This window comes from Choloepus didactylus, chromosome 7 (genome assembly GCF_015220235.1).
Source record: "Choloepus didactylus isolate mChoDid1 chromosome 7, mChoDid1.pri, whole genome shotgun sequence".
In the NCBI taxonomy this organism is placed as follows: domain Eukaryota; kingdom Metazoa; phylum Chordata; class Mammalia; order Pilosa; family Megalonychidae; genus Choloepus; species Choloepus didactylus.
Window position 1 is genome coordinate 128,904,797 of NC_051313.1, and position 21,519 is coordinate 128,926,315.

A 21,519-nucleotide genomic window follows, 5' to 3' on the forward strand; every position below is an offset into this window, starting at 1 on the left:
TATACCATGATGCCCAGATTATAGTTGGAATTTAACAGATGTTATGAATTAATAATTCTATCTGTATTATTTCCCCCTACAGAATGAAGTTGTCATTGCTGCTGAAAGGAGTTCTATGGGAGCCCGACTCTCTGGGGCGCTTCACATCTATAGCCTTGGCTCAGATTAAAGATATCACTCTGTTTTCCTAATCTGCCCCTCCCTCTCTCATGCTTAGTGCTCCAGAGTGAGAGTTCTGTTGGACAGTGTGGCACATCCAGAAGAGCCACCTTAGGTCCTAATAGAGGTGGGGTCCCTGGGGGATGGAGACACAACAGTAATGGCCAGACTGCCTGGAAATCTGATATAGTAACTTATGACTACATCAGAAGTATGTGACATAGCCAAAACTCTGGTTATTCATGTCCTCTTCCAAAACTTACTTCTTTGTTCCCTTTGCATCTAAACCTTTGTTCTTTCCTCCCCTAACTAGCTTATTATCTGTGCTAAGACCTGTTGTACAGCCTGTTTCTTATTCCACACAAATACCTATCCTGTCCTTCCCAAGCCTGCAAAGGCTCTCTCTGTGGTTACCCCTTAGGAAGACATTTTTAGGAGGAATTGTGTACAGAGATTTTCCTTTCATTGATGTCCTGTTCCAATCAAAGTATAATAGAAATCAAATTATATAGAAAAAATGGGGGGGGGAACAGTAAGTGGGGAGAAAGTATGCAGCGAAGGAGAATCTCACAATTCCAAATCACTTATTGTAAATGCCTTTTCTTAATGAGGATTATTGTATTTTCAATTATATACAGTGAAGGATAAATATAAAAATCTTTCAACTTTCTGTGCCCTCAAATGATTTTGCAGAGATGGCTGTTCGAAAAGAACAACAACCTAATGACTCTCCACTAGTTTTAAGTCATCCCAAGAGGGGCCTTCATTGCCTTGGGTTGCCACAAGTTGTGCCAACAGGAGGATGAGAACAGAAAGGGAGATCTGGCATGACCCGAAGGCTGCTGACTGGTAAGAGACCAAGAGGAGTGAAGCAGGCCCTGGCTTCGCTTGCCCTGGGCTGTTTTCAGTAGGTGGAGTTCATCTGCCAGTCTGGCAATGTAGCACATTTAAGGGTAAGGAATGGACCACAGGGTTCAGCTAACTAACACTGTACATTAGCAGAGCAAAAACTCTGAAGGCATTATTATCTGTAAACATCAGAAAGTGAGTTACAAAATGATACAAGATCAACTAGTATTTCTGCATCAACCTTTTTCTTCTGACACTAGTGAAATGAGAAAAAAGCAGGAAAAGTAACAAATGACAAGAGCCCTTTTCTTCCCTTGTCAGGTTCTCTAGAGGCAGAGGGAAGACTGGTGAGAGAGACAAGAAAAGCAACTCAGATGAAGGGTTGAAAGTTAAATCAGAAATTAAGAAAAAGCTACTGGGGTGAAATTGTTAGCATATGGTGGATACACATAGGAAAACACCATGAATAAGTGCAGATCAGAGAGCATCTTGTTCTTTTAAAAAGAGCTGTGCTAGCTGCATGGTTCCCCTATGGCACATCAAAAAAGGCCATAAAAACCCCATTTGGTTAACAATTATTGGCAGCTCAACCTATTAGAATTATTTTTAATTAAAGGAAATTTATTTTTAGGGGAACAGAAATTACTTAATTATATTCACATAAAAAGTGAGAAGTCTATGAGTGTAAACACACTCGAATGTCATCGACCTTGCATCTCAGCAAAGGCCTGTCTCTCTCAGATGCTGGTTCTTCCCAGCAGAAGGATGCATACCTTCATACTATGTGATTATGCATCAACAAATGACAGGGTCGACATTTAAACGTGATCTTTATTTACCTGGGGATTTATGTTTCTCATTTAATATACCTGTAACTATTAAACAGCAAGAACCACGTGGAATAGGTCGAAACCTATAAGGCTGGAAGCAAATTTCCAAGCTTATAGGATATTTAACCATACCAACCCCATAGGCAAAAAATGATTTAAAGTATACTTCTGCTGTTGAAGGCCAACTGTATGGTAACTATGTAAAACCTAACATATAGAAAAAAACTAAATCTATGACATTTGAATATAAGTAGATTAAATTTTCATTCCACTAAAGTCAGTGTTAGCACTGACTCTGAAATGCTTAATAATTATAATGGAATCCTCTATAGGGTTATGATTTCTCATTAATACAAAATTGAACATGTACAATACTAGTAAATCAGAACTATATTTCAAGAGATCCACAGACATTTTATATATTTGCAGTTTTTGTCTCTAATATCTAGATATATAATATTTTCAAGGCTTTATGCCATTTGTATCACAGATCTAAGAGACTAAACGTCTACAGTGAACTTGGGAATAGAACTCGGTCTCCAGATACCCTATACCATACATTGTTAGACCATCTTTGTAGTTTAAGTAATGAAAATAAATCCTAAATTCAAAATGTGAGTTTAATATTGCAATTCCAGAAAATGAAACTGTCTACAATTCTTGGGAATAACTCACCAAAATAAGTAGCTTTTTAATATGAAATGGTTTAAGTGGTTATTACAACCTAATTTTACTAGAATAATGCAAACATGAATGATATCTTAAAATGACATCTATTCTGCCACATTTTCTTAGAAGAAAAAGACAGTCTGTTACGAGTATCACAACTGGGGCTTGTACATGTGAAATGAAATACAACTGCTTGCTTACTCATATCACTGAGTGTTTGAAATTCTGTCACCTTACTTTCAAATAGTAGTTAATGTGCTAGATTATTTTAATTCCACATTTAAAACTATTAAGTTTCATATTCTTTGGCATAGACTCTGTTGTATTAACTCTCCCTTAAATAATAAAAGAAGCATCTTGCAGTTACCAAAGCAGAGTTAGCTGACATTTGAAATCATACTTGATCTAAAAATACTTCCAAGAATTTTATAAACCATTAGTAACTTCCCTTATTAGACTTATGAGGTAGTTATGTTATACCTTTTACTGATAGGCTATGACAAACTCACTAACTCAGTAACACTACAAGGAAAAATTACCAAATTCTGTTCTATTCCTGATCTTAGTCAAATCAAATTTTGCCCTCTGCTGCCAAAGTCTTCATAACTCAGTTATGTTATCTCTAAAACAGGTAATAAATATTACTTAACAGAATTAGCAGTAGAGGGCTCTGAGGTATGCCAAAGAAGAGTGTGCTGTGAAATCAAAATGTAATTTTATCAAGATGTCCATGAAAACCACTGAACTCTTAAAATGCTACAGAGGGCTGTATATTTACTCTCCACCAACCACACCACAGAGCAGGCATGTTCTAGGCCCATGGTGAGGTGCAGAGTGGGCCACTCGGTGCTCCAAGATGAGCCAGTGTGTCTCGTGCCCTTCTATCCTCAGCTCCTTCTAATGGCTTCTCATCACAACTCACAGGAGTGGGGAGACCTTACTTGTAACTTCATCTGTTTCCTTTCAAATCAGCTACTGGAGTAGTAGTTTTGTTCACCAAATCCCCTAGTAAATGGACCTCTCAACTTCCTCATATGACATATTAGGGTATCCTCAACATCATCAGGCTAGGTGTATTTATTTTGCTGTTACAACTGCATTTGCAGTACAGGAGCTGCTCTGGATTCTTAAGGACATTATAGAATATTCCATACATGCTACTTTTGGAGGAAAGTTTAACTGTAATAGTCAACTGCATAAGTGTACTTAAAGTCCAGAAAATATAAAAAAAGGCAAGATTGAAAGTCCAAATCTCTTATTGTGATAACTAAATGTTATCACAATTCTAAAATGTAACTGCCCTTTTGCTTTAGGAAGCCCATCTGTCAAATTTGGGGTGTAGGCAACATAGATTGGCTGGGCTACATAAATACTCCTTTTTGGGAGTAGGGTAGCACATCTATATATATGCTCTTAAAAACCAGGCAATGAACAATGCAGCTATAAAATAGTAACAGAATGGAAGCATTTGCTTTCTACTGTACTTCAAAGGCTTTAATTATAGCCAAGCAAAAGAAACACAGTTTCAGGGGGTCCAGAATTACAGCAAAATCTCCTTAACTGGAACCCAAATAATGCTGATATTAAATTGACATTTCCTTATCTTTATTTGCCTTATAAAAAAGAGGCAAATACAAGAAAATAATATGTCAATGCTTAATTTTAAAGCACAAACTTCAAGTTTGTTTTAAGGTTAATACATATTCTGCTAGCTTTCATTCACCTGAAAATTAGGAAATTAACATGAACATGATATGCCCGTACTGACTACAAACTATGGCTACCTGATATCCTAACTGTGGGTTCATCAAGTTTATAGGCTTCATTTGGCATTAAAATTATACTTTAATATGTATAAATTAAATAAAAATAGTCTGTTCTTGTGTTATATTAATCTCTGCATGATTCATGCCATGTCTTATAAAAACAGTTCTTCTAAGTTTGCAGGAAATAAAATTTTTTCCCTTTTTAAAGCAAGTACTTTGCTTCTTTACTCAGAATTCTGAATATCCAAGTAAGTTCTAGTACTGTACCTGCCATAATGTGTTTTTACCATCAGACATTGTAATTTAAATATCACAGATTCCCACCCCCCCCCCAAGTCTCTGATTCTATAAAAGCATATCAGAAGTCTCCTGTGAGTACAATAACAAAATATGCAGTCCCCACCAGGTGTTCCTAACGGTTTGTTAGGATACTACTGCTTGATCCAAGTCCATCTTGCCTGAGGCTGCTTTTCATTTCCATCCTTCTGTCTGCCTGAAGGGTCTTTTTAGGTAGAGAGGCCATCTAAATAAAGGAGAAAATTTATTTTTGGTTTTTGATTTTCTTAAAAGAAAAGTCACTAGCAGCATGACATATTATGTGATTACTAAACAAGGAGAGGGCTGCCTACCATGGTATGCATATATCAAAATATCAGCATCTCAAGCACTTTTCCATTGGTATGATCTTCAAGGATAAAGAGAAAAAAGAAGGTACACTTTCTGTATCTTTTTTTAACAAGAACACACATTTTCTACACTTCAGTTTTGGTTCTGATAAAATAGTAATATCTGATAAAATCACAGCAATAATTGATTCATACAAGAATTACTAACAGCTGTCTACATGTCTAATGCCTGTCATGGTGTTCTACACAAAATATATTTCCATCTTATTGTGCCAAGCACTGTGCTAAGTGCTTTACACATATTATCCCATTTAATTCTCCCAATCCTATGAAGCAGTGGTTAGGTCTTAACTGACAGATGAGGAAACTGAGGGAGGCCTAGAGAAATTAAATAACTTGTGCAGGGTCACAAAGTCTGTGATCCCTTAAATACAGGCTGACTGCAGAGCTCATGACTGTAGCCCCTCTGCTATACCACCATGAACCACACCCTTCATACCATGGGAGGCAAAGGAGCTTCTAGCTGTCGTCCAAGGAATGAAAGCAAACGCCTCCATATTAGGCCACTTCCCATAAACATAATTCCGGTCACTAGCCAAAACACTCTATGGTCCTAAAATAAAACAACACAGTTTAATTTCAAGCACAAAAGGATAGGTTCCATAGAGAGAGCATTTCCTGAACTATTACTGCCCCAGAGTTTAAAAGAAGTCTTTTATTACTTACACAGGTCTCTCCTATAGAAAAGAAGTAAAAACAAATGTCTTGACAGCACCCAGAGACCAAGAATCATAAAATTAATTAGAAGGGAAATGTGATTTAACAGTTTAAATATATTTTAATAATCTGTGAGTCTATGACTCAAACATTACTGCCTTTTTTTGTTTCTTTCTGATCTTTGTTTACATGCATACAAATTTTAATAGTCATAATCCTAGAAGACACACAACTTACTTCCATTTTTCTGCTTATAGCTGCAGTTCTCCAACTGTAAGCTGAGCATGGTGCCCTGGGCATTGCAGCACCCCAGAATATTTAAAATTTTCAAAGGAAACGAGCAACATTTGTGGGACACTGTAAGAACTACTGTTATTAAGCTGTTTGGACCCAATTATCTCATAAAAGTAATTGCTAGGTATTTCTTTTGGCCTAGGGATGCTATGAAAAAATTACTATTACAGTAAGGACATTGTGAACCAATAAAGTTTGAGAACTTCTTACTTATAGTAAACTTTTGACCTATCATTTTTTAAGCTGTGATATATTTGCAGTACAACATTTTTAGTTAATGTATTAATTTAATCTCCCACAGGAAGGAAATCCCATCATAAGCCTTTGCTTGGTTAGTTCCAATAACTGAGAGCTTATTTCCCCCTACAGCCTGTTACACAACTGACCAGCCATTAATGTTGGAAATTTGTTTCATATTTGAGCAGCAATCTGCCTCCTTTTAAACATGAAGTTTGATGTTAGGGAGGGGAAAGTTAAGTCAGAGGCAATGAGTTCAAAATTCCATTATAAACACACAGCACAGTATGAAGGCCTTTAGGAGAACAAAGAAAGGGACAGGTGTCTGTTAGAGGTTTAGTGTTCCCTCTGCCTTGGCTGTGCCTGCAAAATTGAGGGGCTGTTCCTCCTTGCCTGGTGTTTTAAGGCTTCCACTTTTCAAACTCAATGCCCTTTATCACCTCCACTATTTACCCCATTCACACCATTTAGAAATAGTTTGTCTTGCCTTGAATATCTTGATGTGCCAGAAGCTAAGAAAGCACTACAAACTGATAAGGATATGTCAAATGTACTTAAGAGCCAGCATGAAAGGGAAAAAAGTACTCAGAAGCCAAGTATCAAAATAGTATTTAGTAACAGATTATAACTCTATTCTGATTAAAATAAGAATCCAGGAATCCATACTGAAAGAAATGAAGTGGGAGAAAAGGGAAAGCTATTCTTTACAATACAAGGCCAACTAAAAAAACATGGAATGAATGATGGAATTAGAAAATCACCATTTGGCAACCCTCATAGTAATAACTGATTCAGGCAAGAATCATCCATGGATGCTGAAACTATTGACACCATGTATTCCTGATGGATGCGATGTAAAGAACATGCTGACACAAAACCAGAGCCTAATATTGAGAAAACATTATCAAGGGTCAAAGAACTAGCCTGTTTTCTTCGTAAATGTCAAGGTCATGAAAGCCCAAGTATGAAGAACTGTTCCAGATTAAATAAGGAGACTAAGGAGACATGACGACTATATGCACAAGGGACCCAAGATTTTCTTTGCGATAAAGAGCATTACTGAGACAACTGGCAAAATCTGATAGGGTCTATAGGCTGGAAAACAGTATTGTTTCAATGTTAATTTCCTAATTTCCAACAATTTTGCCATGGTTATGGAAGAGAATGTCCATATTTTTAGGAAATACATACTGAATGTTTACAGGTAAAGGAGTATCACACCTGCTGCATACTCTGAAATAAAACAGAAGTATGTATATAAAGATAGACTGATAAAGCAAATGTGTGATAATATGTTGATGTTTGGAGAAGCTGGGTGAATGTATACGGGAATTCTTTGACTAGTCTTGGAACTTTTCTATAAACTTGAAATTATCTTAAAATAAACAGTAAAAAATAAGTTTTTCCTACCGTAGACTCACCATTGTAAACATCAGCCCTAACTATATAGGAGGAGAGACCTTTGGCTTCATGGATTTAATGAATAGGAAACCCAACGATGTGTAATTTGTACCTCTGTTAAGGCACTGATCTGACATCTTATTCGGTGGGAGCCGGTGACCCAACTATTGAGCAAACTCAGCTCACTTATCTACTACTCTCATCTCATGGCAGATTATCTATACCTATGATTACATACAATGAAACTATCAGAAGAGAAGTTCAAAAAATCTTCCTTTTAAAAACAGGCATTAAGTGAGAGAAAAATGTAAGAATGAGTATAAAGTGGATATAGCTTGTAGAAATGAGCATATGTATTTAAACGTTTCCTAACAAAAATGATTCGGGAGAAAGGAGAAACCTGTACAAAAAGTTTGGTAGTCACAAAGTGGAGAATTTGCAAAGGTTTTTGGATATTGGTCTGTTACCTAAGATAATTCAGGTTACTTCTGAACTTTCTACTACTCTCGATTTGGACTCAAAAACCTCCAATAGATTCCTTTCATACTTATAATAAATCCAAACCCCTTACTACAATCTACATACATAATCTCATACTTGTCTGCCTTTCTGACCTCATTTCCTACCACTCACCCCCTAACTACCCTCTTTTTTAACCACTCTGGCCTTCTTGGGTTTCCCTAAACATGCTCACTCACTGTGCCTCAGAGGCTTTGCATTTGTGGTTCCTTCTGCTTAGAGGGATTCCCAAATCTTCCCATTTGCCCTTTCCATTCAGGTTTCTGCTCAAATGTCACCTCCTCAGAGAGATCTTCCTTAACTACCCTATCTCTAAAATGTCACTCATCCCACCACCTCCTACATTTCTTTATCTCCTTACCTGGCTTTATTTTTCTCTGTGGCACTTATCACCCAACATACTATATATCTGTTTATCATATCTCTCCTCTACTATAATGTGACCTCTACAAGGACAGGGACTCAGGGCTATGACCCCAGGGCCTAGAACAGTGCACAGTATATAGTAGGCACTAAATAAGACACTTGAGAGATGAATGAACAAATATACTGCAGTTATTTTCCATTTACATTTTACCATGAGGAACATTAAAAATGTTGAATATCTACCTTGCCTCAGGGACTTTATGAACAGATAACTGGAAAACTGAAGAACGTGGGATTATTTGGGCATGTATAGCCAGGAGAGTACTTTTTCTTGGCTAGGCTGAGGGTACAATCAGTGATGACTTTCCTTGGAAGAGACACACAAAATGAAACCTGACAGGTAAGTAGGAGGAGTGAGCTAGGCACAAAAAAGACAGGAACTGAGGGAAGAGGTGTGGAGGCAGCACGGATGAAAAGGAACACTGATGGAGCAACCGACAATGAGGGGAAGAGTAGCTGGAGACAAGACGGAGATGGAGGCAGCACCAGACCACGGAAAGACCTACAGCAAAAGAATGCGAATTTTTGTCTTAAGGGAAATTGAAAGCCACTGAATAGTTTTATGCAGAAGACTGACACATTCAGATTTGCAACTTTTAAAGACTACTCTTTAAAAGTATACAGTGTTGCTGATAAAAGACAATAATGAGTTGGACTAGGGTATCAGGTAGAGTCAGAGAATAGACCTGTTAGATTATCAGTACATGGAATCTAGCACCAGAATGTGCCAAAATATCAAATCTATTTTCACAGATGGAGTCATTTATATTAACATTGTTTCACAGAGGAAAACTGTTATATCAAACCCTTCTCACATGTAGTTATGTTTTGGGAAACATAAAGTAACCTAGGCTATATTTATATCTATGCTATAACAGGGTACAACCATACTGCCTCAATTTTCAGCAAGTTACAATATCTGTTTTATTTTACCAAGGGTTTTTAGAATCCATTAACAATTTGATCTTCAAAACATTAAAAAAAAAAAAACCCTAATCACTTAATACAGTCTTACCTCTTCAAGAGAAGACTCTAAATTCATTCCAAAAGCAACTCCCAATAGTCCAAAGAGTGAAACAGAGAAGGTTCCCATGGTCAACTGTAGGTTCAGCCGCATCATCACATTACGGTGGCTGGAGAGGAGAGCATCTATTCAGATCAGAATGGCCTACTGACTATAGACAGCAAATTCCTAACCTATTAAAGACCACATGGATCAAACCCACACCACTTTAAAAAAAAAAAAGATATTTCCATGTAGTGATTGTTTAAAGATGATGATAATGTAATTCCTACCAAAATGAGTTCCTTTAAGGCTTTATTACTTTATAATAATTATCTTATAAAGAAAACACTAATTGTTTTATATAATGCTTTCTTACCTGTCCAGATTGATGAAAATAATACTTTGTGAATCATCAATCAGTACCCGGAGTTCTCGAGCGGCATTAGAAAGATCATCAGCTAATCGGTAATAGTTTTCCAAAAGCAACTCCATCTCTTCTGCATGGTCAATTCCAGTACTGCTCTTCTCACTTCAAGTAAAACAGTTAACATAATTAACATGCCTCCAATATGTGCATCATATATTTAGTCCCAAAAGACTTCCTGAATTAGTATATAATATTCAGCCACCAGTGAAAAATCTAGCCTTTGTCTTTTAAATTGTTGTGACTGAGGTCAATCCACGAGTGGCTATATCAACTGATCCTAAACACTATCCAGATGAGCTGAAGGCACAGGTTCCATCCCCAGTTAGGCTAGTTAGCGTCACTCTATTCCATGACCCCAATCCAAAGAGTTTCATGCAAATATATGACATCAATTACAGGAAAATCCAGATGCATGAATGCAATGAATAAATGCAAATTCAAAATCACTATAAGGTAAAACTAAAGCAAAAGCTAAAAATGTACATAAAAAACATTTCCTTTCCAAAGTGTATATATGTCATTTTCATATATGAAGAAAAATGTTCTTGAATGATGTCAATAGTTATTTTGCTCCCCCTTACTTACACCCCTCCCCCACCAAGGAGGAGGAGAAAAGGGAATAAAGTACTCTGTAAAAAATACTTATATCACAAAGCATGTTGAAGAGACACTGTCCTAAGCAAAACAATCCAAAGTTAGAGTATGTTCATGTTCCTGCTACATCTATCTACTATACTGTCAAAAGTTACATAGCCCTTTTTATCTTAATATTTTCTTATTAGAACACACTCAATTTCACAAAATGCTTAAAAAATCTGTACAGGCTATAGAAACTATACACATTAAAAAGATATCTGATTTCTAATACCAAAATATTTTGGTATTTATAAAATAACACAAGTATGCAGAATTAAGAACAGTGAATGATTTCTTATTTCGTAAGAGATAAAAGGTTATAAGAGGAATACTGTTATATTAAACCAAACTTAGAGAATTTATGTTGATATCCTACTCTTTTCCCTTTCCCTGCTCTCCACCCCCTCCTTCTCACCATTTTTTTCCCCTCATGTGAATTTCTCTTCTATTGTTCTCCCTAAGTTATTTGGGTAAATGTGTGTGCCAATTTAGTGGTCAACTCCTTGAAGATAAACCTAATTGTGTGTCTATCTTTATATTCACCAGAACCCAAGCACAGTGTTAAGTACACAATATATACTCCATATAACCTAATTAAATTGAATTAGGAAAAAGTGAAATAATTGGGGTTGAGAAGTACTGATATTCTATATTCGAGAAAAAATGTTATATTCTCTTTGGCAAAATCATCCCTAAGAAAAACAATAATAAAGCACAGTTGTTTACTTACAAGACTTGTGGGTCACTCCACTTTGTCAGACAGAGTTCTTCTAGCAATTCTTCTTCGTCTAAGATCTCCAAAATCGACTCTTTGAAAATTTTAATATCTGTTTCTAACTCTGAAAGACTATAACAGTAATAGTACAGAAATGATCAACAGCATAAACTCATGACAAGCATTTCATTACAAGAACAGTGCCTTTTTAGGGAGTCTCATCAAGTAGACCATTTATATATTCATGGTAAAATCTGACTTGTTAGAAAATATTTTAATGTTTACCATGCAAATTAAGAATAAATTCCCCAAACAAAATTAAGCAGTAAAATGATTTAGTGATATAAATACACACTTAGGCATATACTATTCATCTCAGAAACAAAATGACTATGAATCTAAGATATTTTGGTTGGAGAGCCTACTACTATTAATAAATATGGCATTGATAATATAAGGACAGAGTATTTCCTCTTTTTTTATGCAATTTTATTGAGATATATTCACATATCATACAATCATCCAAAGTGTACAATCAGTTGTTCACAGTATCATCATATAGTTGTGCACACCATTTTTGAACACTTTCATTACACCAAAAAAAAAAAGTAAAAAAGAAGATCCAAAACATCTTACATTCCTCCTCTCCCCCTATTATTAACTTAATTTTTTGTCCCCATTTTTCTACTCATCTGGATAAAGGGAGTGTGAGCCACAAGGTTTTCACAATCTCATGGTCACACTGTATAAGTTATATAGTTAAACGACTGTTTTCAAGAATCAAGGATACTGGACAGCAGTTCAACAGTTTCAAGTATTTCCTTCTAGCTATTCTAATACACTAAAAACTAAAAAGGGATATCTATATAATACATAAGAATAACCTCCAGAATGAACTTTTGACTCCATTTGAGATCTCCCAGCCACTAAACTTCATTTTGTTTCACTTCTCTTTCTCCTTTTGGTTAGGAAGGCTTTCTCAGTCTCATGATGCCAGGTCCAGATTCATCTCCAGGAATCATGTCGCGCCTTGCTAGGGAGATTTACACCCCTGGGAGTCATGTTCCACATGGCGGGGAAGGCAATGAGTTTACCTACTGAGTGGGCTTAGAGAGAGGCCGTATCTGAGCACAAAAGATGTTCTCTGGGGGTGACTCTTAGGCACCATTATAAGTAGGCTTAGCCTCTCCTTTGCAGTAACAAGCTTCATAAGGGCAAGCCCCAAAATTGAAGCAGTCCCCAATCTTGCAAGAATATCAGGAATTCCCCAGATGGGGAAGTTTAATATTTCCACATTTTCCCAGAGGCCCTCAAGGGGGCTTTGAAAATACTTTTTATTCTCTGCCCAAATTACTCTGGGATATATCGGGGTTTCACGCTAACCTGTACAAACCAACCAGATCTCACCCCCTAATTCAAGGTTCCATGTAATTATGGTGTTTGAATAAACTGACCATACAAGTTAAAATATAGAGCTTGCTACAGCAAGTATAGATTTTGCACTAAATTAATCTCTTCCTTTGGTCTCACACAGAAATTGAGATTTTAAAACACAGTATCATTCTTTCCTCTTTAGTATGGTTTACCTTAGTTTCCTTCATTTCATTCATATCTCTAATTGAAGTCTGATCTCTGTCAGCTTTTTTAATCTTTACTGTATGGGGTAATGCTGATATTCATAGCTGCTGAAATCTGGCTCTGGGTCTCAGGTGTCACACAGATACCTGAAGTTACAGGGACCCACAAGGTTATACACAAATAGCCCAGCATCTCAGAATTTAGAGATAACCATTCCAACTCATGACAGATGTGACTGCTGTAAGAGCTTACAATCTAGGAACCTTTGCCATAAGCCTTCCCGATACCCTGTGCTCTCAGATTCAGTTCTCAGAGTTCGCATATTATAGTTAGTCCATATTAGTGAGGTGTCATAATGTTTGTATTTCTGATTCTGGCTTATTTCACTCAACATACTGTCCTCAAGGTCCATTCACCTAGATGCATACCTCACAACTTTATTTCTTCTTGCCGCCGCCAGGTATTCCATTGTATGTATACACTACAGTTCACCATTCTGTTTATCAGGTGATGTACCCTTAGGCCACTTCCATCCATTGCCAATCATGAATATGGCTGCCATAAACATCAGTGTGCATTGTCCACTCATGTCCCTGCTCTCAATTCTTCCAAATATATACCCAATAATGAAGTTGCAGGACCATATGGCAACCCCATAGTTAACTTCCTGTGGAACCACCACACTGCCCTCCAGCTGGGCTGCGCCATTCTACTCCCTATCAACAGGGAATAGGTACATCCCTCTCTCCACATTTTCTCCAGCACTTGAATCCCTCTGTTAATTTTTAAGTTTTATTCATACACCATACAACCCACACTAAGTAAACAATCAGTGATTCCCAGTATAATCACAGAATTGTGCATTCGTCACCACAATATATCAGGACATTTCCATCTCTTCCCCAAAGAAAGATGAAAAGGAGAAAAAAAAAAAATGAAGAATAAAAATACAAACGATAGAAGAAAAATTAACATAAAATACAATGCAACGGTCAGACAACATTACCACCATCAAGAATTCCCATATGACTCCTGTTATTATCCCCCCTTTACAGACATTTAGCTTTGGTATATTGCCTTTGTTACAAATAACGGAAGCATCCTATACAATGTTAGCATTAACTATAGACTCTAGTTTGCACTTGCTTGTATTTTTTCTCCCCTATGCCATCCAATTTTCAACACCTTGCAATGTTGACATTCATTTGTTCTCCCTCCCATTTAAAAAACATTCTTTAATTTGTACATTCAATCACCATCACTGACCACTCTAGGTTTCTCTGAGTTATACAAACCCAGTCTTTATCTTCTGTCTTCCCTTCTGGTGTCATATATGCCCTTAGCCTTTCCTCTTTCAAACCATACTCACACTCATCTTTTTCAGAGTACTTACAGTACTGTGTTACCATCACATACTATTGTGCTATTCATTGCAATTTGTGGGATGTATAACAATCAATCCTGTTGAACCTTCTGTACTCATCAAATGCCGATCTCTAACCTCTTTCTATCTCCTGATAATCTCTGTTTTCGACTTTCAAATTTCACTTATCAATGTTAGTCCATATTAGTGAGAACATATGGTGTCTGTCCTTTTGTTTTCTAGCCAATTTCATCAAAGTAATGTCTACTGTCTAACATTTTGTCTTTTGGATTTGATGTCATATTTTATTTTTATTTTTCCCTCTCTCTCCCTTATTGATAGTCTTCATTTCTACACTCTTTTCCAAACCTCTCTCTACTGTCTTCCTATCTGCCTATAGTGCTCCCGTTAGTATTTCTTGTACAGCAGGTACCATTGTCACAAACTCTCTGTTTCTGCTTCTCTGAAAATATTTCAAACTCTCCTCATTTTTGAAGGGCAGTTTTGCTAGATATAGAATTCTTGGTTGACGGTTTTTCTCTTTCAGTATCTTAAATATATCATACCATTGCCTTCTCACCTCCACGGTTTTCTACTGAGAAATCCACACATAGTCTTATCAAGCTTCCTTTGTATGTGATGGATTGCTTTTCTCTTGCTGCTTTCAGAATATTCTCTGTCTTTGACATTTGATAATCTGATTATTGTGTCTTGGAGTTGGTCTACTCAGATTTATTATCTTTGGGGTACGCTGCACTTCTTGGATCTGTAATTTTGTATCTTTCATAACAGATGGGAAATTTTCAGTTATTATTTCCTCCATTATTCTTTCTGCCCCCTTTCCCTTCTCTTCTCCTTCTGGGACACCCATGACATGTATATTTGTGTGCTTCATGATGTCATTCAGTTCCCTGAGACTTACTCATATGTTTCCATTCTTTTCACTATCTGTTCTTTTTGTGTGTAGGATTTCAGCTATCCTGTCCCACAGTTCATGAATCCTTCCTTCTGCCTCTTCAAATCTGCTGTTGTATGTCTCATTGTGTTTTTCATCTCTTCTACTGTGCCCTTCATTCCCATAAGTTCTGCTACTTGTTTTTTTTCAAACGTTCGAGTTCTTCCTTATGTTTGCCCAATTCTTCTTTATATCCTTCATCTCACTTGCCATAATCTTCCCTCAACTCGATTTAAATTTTTGAATTCATTTAGGAGATTTGTTTGATTAATAATTAGTTGTTTCAATTACCTATATCTCCAGTTGACGTTTTACTTTACTGGGCCGTATCTTCATTTTTCCTAGTGTGAGTTGTAATTTTTTGTTGTCTAGGCATCTGGTTTCCTTGATTACCCCAATCAGATTTTCCCAGAGCAGATGGGCCCAGGTCCCAGAAGAAGACTGTATTCAGTATGAGGTTTCCCTGAGGATGAGACCCAGAAGATTGTCAGATTTTTCTGTGAGGGCCTCTAGACTCTGTGCTTTCCTATCCTGCCCAAGAAGGTGGTTGCTTGTCAGCCCACAGCTCCCCACTGGTTTGTAAAGAGATGCAGTATATTTTATTCTCAGTGGACCATGTCCCCAGACAGGGGACTGAGGGTGTCAGAAGCCAGTGTCCTTAAGCTGTTCTGTCCCCTGCTCACCAGGCCCTGGGGAGTGAGTTCTCTGAGGGAGGGCCACAATTTGAGCTGGGACCTGCCCCCTTCTTTGGAAAGATAAGCCCTTTAGGGAATTGCCCTCCTACACTTGAGTTTTTCCTTTGAGTCTCTATCTTAACCCCCCTTGCCTGGGTCAATGCTGACAACTGAAAATGCCTGAGGCTTTCTTTAATGAGCTCTTAGAATAAGAGGGGAAAAAAAAAAACAAACAAAAAAAAAGGAAAAGAGCAAGAAGTCCCCTTTTCAGAGCAGCAGTCCTCAGCCCTCCAGTTCACCAGGTAAGAACTGAGAGTGGTACCCATTTCTGTGTGCCCCATTTTCTGGGACACAGCCCTTTTCACAGTATTCTGAAGCTCACCTCCAAAACCTCTTGTTTTTATTTATTTATGTATTTTTTTTCCCATCAGCCATACTCCTCTCTGCCAGGATAAACCTCTGGATTCTTTTCCTGCTTGCTCCAGGTTTATCTGTGTTCACAGCATGTATACAGTAGTCCAAATTTGTTAATTAAAACAGCAATTGGAGCTTGGTTGAGCTACATTCCCTTGCTCCCAGCAGGGACCACTTCTTTTTTCCCACCAGCGAAGTTTTGCAACTCAGCCTGTTGTGCTGGTGGGGGAGCACTACTTATAGTTCTATGCTGTGATCTCAGCCATTCCACCCATTCTTGACTGTTGTATGATGTTGTCCTGTCACAGATGACTCCCATCAATTATTCCAGACTATTTTCTAGTTGTTCCTGACTATTCATTAGTTAGTTGCTCCAGTGGACGAACCAAAGTCCACATCTCCCTGTGCCGCCACCTTGCACTGTCCCTCGAGTAGTTACTCTTACATGATGAAAAGACCCCAACATTTTTTGGACATGGTACCACCAATCCAGGAATTTGAACCATTAACTCGTAAAGGGATTTTAGGAATACAAATCCTTAGCGCATGTTAATACAATTTATGATACAAATTAAATTATTGCTCTTAAATTCTGGAATGGATTTTGACTGGAAAAAAAAAAAAAAGAACAATAACAAACATAGACCTTGGAGAGAAAGAGAACTAGACTTGAATTTAGGTCTGTTAATTACTAGCTATGTAAGTTAAGTCAAGTTACTTAAATTCTCTAAACCCCAGTTTTCTCATCTGGAAAATGAGGACAACAGCAACTGAACTGCCAAATGGATTACTGATATGATGAAATGAGATCACATGTGCAAAAGAGCTCATTAATAGTGTTTCATTGCAAAATAGCTGCTCAGGTAAACATTAGCGTATGTGCCCCTTTTTTTGCTCAAGTTCCCACCTAGGCTACTGTTATGGATTGGAATCATGCCCCCCCACAAAGATATGTTCAATTTCCAACCCTGATCCTGTGGATTTGAACCCATTTGTAAATACGACCCTCTGATAGATGCCGTCACTTAAAATGAGGCGATACTAACACAGGGTGGTCTTTAATCCAATATTACTAGAATCCTGATAAGCAGAGGAAATTTGGACAGCTAGGAGGAAAAGATGGAGAGAAAGAGAGAGATGGCCATGTGAAGAAGACAGAGGCTGGGTTATGGATTGCTGGCACTGCAGATTTCAGAGAAAGGCTCTGCCAACACTTTGATTTTGGACTTCTAGCACCTCCCCCAAACTGTGAGACAATAAATTTCTGTTAAGTCAACCAGTCTGTGGTATTTGTTATAACAGCCCTGGCAAACTGAGAGAGATACTTTCCTACTTTAAAAAGCTATGAAGAAGATGGCAGCATAGAGAGGACTGGAAGCTAGATAGTACCCATGGAACAACTAATAAACAACCAGGAACAACTAGTAAATAATCTGGAATAACTGCGGAGGGACAAACATGACAGTCCACTCATCATACACCAACCTGAATTGGGAGGAATGCTCGACATCGCAGCATAAAATCTGTAAGTAAAATCTGCAGATTCAAGCTGGGAGCCCCCTCCCCCCAAGGCCTGAGCCTGCAAACCCTTGTGGTGCTAGAGAGCAACTCTCTCTGAGCAAGTGAATACAGCTCAGCTGAGCTCCAACTGGGGTTTTAATTAACAATACAAGCTACGAATCCCCAACAAGCAGACAGAAGCTTTGGGTGATGACTGACCTTGGAGAGCCGGAGGGTGGCTGCAGGCTGGCCCCTTCGAAGGGGGCTTTCTGTCCCTGTTTCGGCTCAGTGGAGAAAGCCTAAGCCATTTTCAGTTCCCAGCATTTTGACCCAGACACAAGTTGAGATAGCACAGGCAGAGAGAGACCATTCAAATGCTAATGACCTCTCCCTAGGGGGTTTATCTTCCCTAAGAGGAAAGACGTGAGGCCCAGCTCTACTACCTGCCTTCCATTCAGTACCAGACTCCAGAGCCTGGGGGAAAACAGCCACGGGCCACACCTCTTTACACTAGTCTGGAGTGACAGGCTGACAGGCACCACCTGCTGGGCAGAAAGGCACAGTGACCTGAGGCCTCAAAAGGTGTACCAATTTTCTAAGACACACCCTCAGGGAAAATGGATACTGAATAGTTCTTCCTTCTGTGACCAGAGCCTGTTTTGATCTGGGAAAACCTGATTGGGATAACCAAGGAAACCATGCCTAGACAATAGAAAACTACAGCCTACACTAAGAAAAACGAAGTTATGGCCCAGTCGAACAAACTTACACTTCAACTGAGATACAGGAAATGAAACAACTAATACTAAGTTGATTCAAAAAGTTTAGGGAAAGATATGGCAAAAGAGATGAACCATATAATGAAAACACTGGGTGTACATAAGGTAGAAATTGAAAGTTCGAAAAACCAACTGGCAGAATCTATAGAAATGAAAGGCACAACACAAGAGATGAAAGACACAATGGCAACATACAACAGCAGATCTCAAGCGGCAGAAGAAAACACTCAGGAACTGGAGAACAAGGCACCTGAAAGCCTACACACAAAAGAACAGATAGAGAAAAGAATGGAAAAATATGAGCAACGTCTCTAGGAACTTAAGGACAAAACAAAAGGCAGGAATGTACATGTCACTGGTGTCCCAGAAGGAGAAGAGAAGGGAAAAGGGGCAGAAGCAATAACAGAAGAAATAATCAATGAAAATTTCCCATCTCTTATGAAAGACATAAAATTACGGATCCAAGAAGCACAGTATACCCCAAAGAGAACAGATCTGAATAGGCCTATGCCAAGACACTTAATAATCAGATTATCAAATGTCAAAGACAAAGAGAATCTTGAAAGCAGCAAGAGAAAAGTGATCCATCACATACAAAGGAAGCTTGATAAGACTATGTGCAGATTTCTCAATAGAAAACATGGAGGCAAGAAGGAAGTGGGGTGATATATTTAAGATACTCAAAGAGAAAAACCACCAACCAAGAATCCTATATCCAGCAAAACTATCCTTCAAATATGAGGGAGAGCTTAAAATATTCTCTGACAAACAGACAATGACAAGAGTTTGTAACAAGATACCTGTTCTACAGGAAACACTAACGGAAGCACTGCAGACAGAAAGGAAAAGACAGGAGTGAGAAGTTTGGAAAACAATTTTGGGAGATAGTAGCATAGCAATGTAAGTACACTGAACAAAGATGACTGTGAATATGGTTGAAAGTGGAAGGCTAGGATCATGTGGGACATGAGAACAAAAGACAAATGATAAAGACTGGACTGTGTAACTCAATGAAACCTAGGGTGCTCAATGATTGTAATAAAAGGTACAAATAAGTTTTTATACGAAGTAGAACAAATGAATGTCAACATTGCAAGGTGTTAAAAACAGGGTGGGATTGGGGGGAAAATACAATCAATGCAAACTAGAGACTATAATTAACAGAAACATTGTATTATGCTTCCTTTAATATAACAAAGGCAATATACCAAAGCTAAATGCATATGGGGGGGTGGGGAATAGGGGAAGGGTATGGGACTCCTGGCATTGGTGACGCTATCTGACTCTCTATTCTACTTTAGGTTAATACTATCTTTCCTTTAATCACTTTCTAGCTATCAAGTTTTGGTTTTTTGTTGTCTTTTTTTTTTCTTTCTTTCTTCCTCTTTTCATTTTCTTTTGCCTCTACCTTCTCTGACTCTTCCTCCTCCTTTGGAGAAGAAATGGAGAAGTCCTTATATAGATAATGGTGGTGGTGTTGAATACATAAATACATGACTATACAGGGAACCAACAATCATTTACTTAGTATGGAATGTATGGTGTGTGAAAAAAACTGTCAAACAATGGGTTGATGAAGAAATGTTGAGGGCACTATATTGAGTGAAATAAGACAGACACATAAAGATAAATATTGCAGGGTCTCACTGATATGAACTAATTATAATATGTTAACTCACAGACATGAAATATAAGTTACCAGGATATAGAATGAGGCTAAAGAATGGGGAGAGGTTGCTTATTATGAGCAGAATGTTCAACTAGGGTGAACTTAAATGTTTGGAAATGGCAGGGGTGATGGTAGCATGTTGTGAGAATAACTAACAGTGCTGAAAGGTGTGTGAAGGTGGTAGAAAGGGTAAGCTCAGAGTCACATATGTCACCAGAAGAAAAGCTGGAGGTTAAAAGATGGGAATGTATAAAACAGTGAATCTTATGGTGGACAATGCTCATGACTAACTGTACAAATATTAGAAATCCCTCTCATGAACTAGAACAAGTGTATGACACTATAACTAGAAGTTAATAATAGAGGAGCATATAGGAAAAAATATATACCTATTGCAAACTATATACTACAGTTAGCAGTATTTTAACTTTCTTTCATCAACAGTAACAAATGTACTATACCAAAACTATGAATCAATAATGGAGGGGGTGTGACTGTGTGATTGTGAAAACCTTGTGGCTCATACTTCCTTTATCCCATGTGTGGACAAATGGATAGAAAAATGGGGACAAAAATTAAATGAAAAACAGGATATTGGGGGGGGGATAGAATGTTTTAGGTGTTCTTTTTTACTTTACCTTTTTTTTTTTTTTTTTTTTGACTGTGGTGATGAATGCACAACTATATGATGGTACTGTGAACAACTGATTGCACTGTGGATGACTGTATGGTATGTGAATATATCTCAATAAATCTGAATTTAAAGGGAATAATCATATGAAGTTGTCCAGTAATAAAGTATTAAAAAAAAAAAAGGTATCTGCTTTTAACTCCCAACTTGGTAAATCACCCATATTTACCTTTTGCCATTTTGCAGTAAGACGTGCAGTTTGCTTCTGTCCACAGAAGAATGTTTGGGATCCACTAAAGCTTCCAATGTCTCAAGGATTAGTGGCTGCAAAATGCTAAGTTTCCCCTGAAGGGTGCTGATCTAGATAACAACATGACCTTTCATAAGAATTAAAACAATCCTTTTAGAATACTCAGAATCAGTGAATCCTCTGATTAGATACAGAAATCTGTAACAGCTAGAAATGTTGGTAACATTTCAGAACATGGTCATTACTGGAATGCCTATTCCAGACTATTCCAAAGCTAGTGGCTTAAAAGATAACCATGCATAATGTTGTCACACAGGCTCAGATTTGGTTGACAGGGAATTCGCTCTCCCAAGATTTCCCTCCCTACAGGCACTTATTATGAAAGGAATGGAGATTGATTAAAACAAAATGTCATTCCATAGTTAAAAC

General features: G+C 37.7%; 2 protein-coding genes across 7 annotated transcripts in view; one reads left to right on the forward strand and one right to left on the reverse strand.

Moving 5' to 3' along the window:
• Positions 1-11,294, forward strand: part of GPLD1 (glycosylphosphatidylinositol specific phospholipase D1) — an 83,407-nt gene extending 72,113 nt beyond the window's left edge. For all 5 annotated transcript variants that reach the window (XM_037844563.1, XM_037844564.1, XM_037844565.1 and 2 more), the window contains one exon: positions 83-11,294. In XM_037844563.1, coding sequence (XP_037700491.1) covers positions 83-169 — 87 coding nt within the window. In that variant the 3' untranslated portion in view covers positions 170-11,294. The remainder of the gene's footprint in view (positions 1-82) is intronic.
• The window catches only part of MRS2 (magnesium transporter MRS2), a 58,254-nt gene continuing 39,179 nt past the window's right edge, over positions 2,445-21,519 (reverse strand). Inside the window, exons 6-12 of one of the 2 annotated variants that reach the window (XM_037844573.1) lie at positions 21,070-21,200; positions 11,293-11,409; positions 9,876-10,028; positions 9,509-9,626; positions 5,399-5,512; positions 4,903-4,958; positions 2,445-4,796 (exon numbers count right to left, since the gene is read on the reverse strand). In XM_037844573.1, the coding sequence (XP_037700501.1) occupies positions 4,926-4,958; positions 5,399-5,512; positions 9,509-9,626; positions 9,876-10,028; positions 11,293-11,409; positions 21,070-21,200 (666 nt within the window). In that variant the 3' untranslated portion in view covers positions 2,445-4,796; positions 4,903-4,925. The remainder of the gene's footprint in view (positions 4,797-4,902; positions 4,959-5,398; positions 5,513-9,508; positions 9,627-9,875; positions 10,029-11,292; positions 11,410-21,069; positions 21,201-21,519) is intronic. The other variant, XM_037844572.1, reaches the window with a different exon arrangement.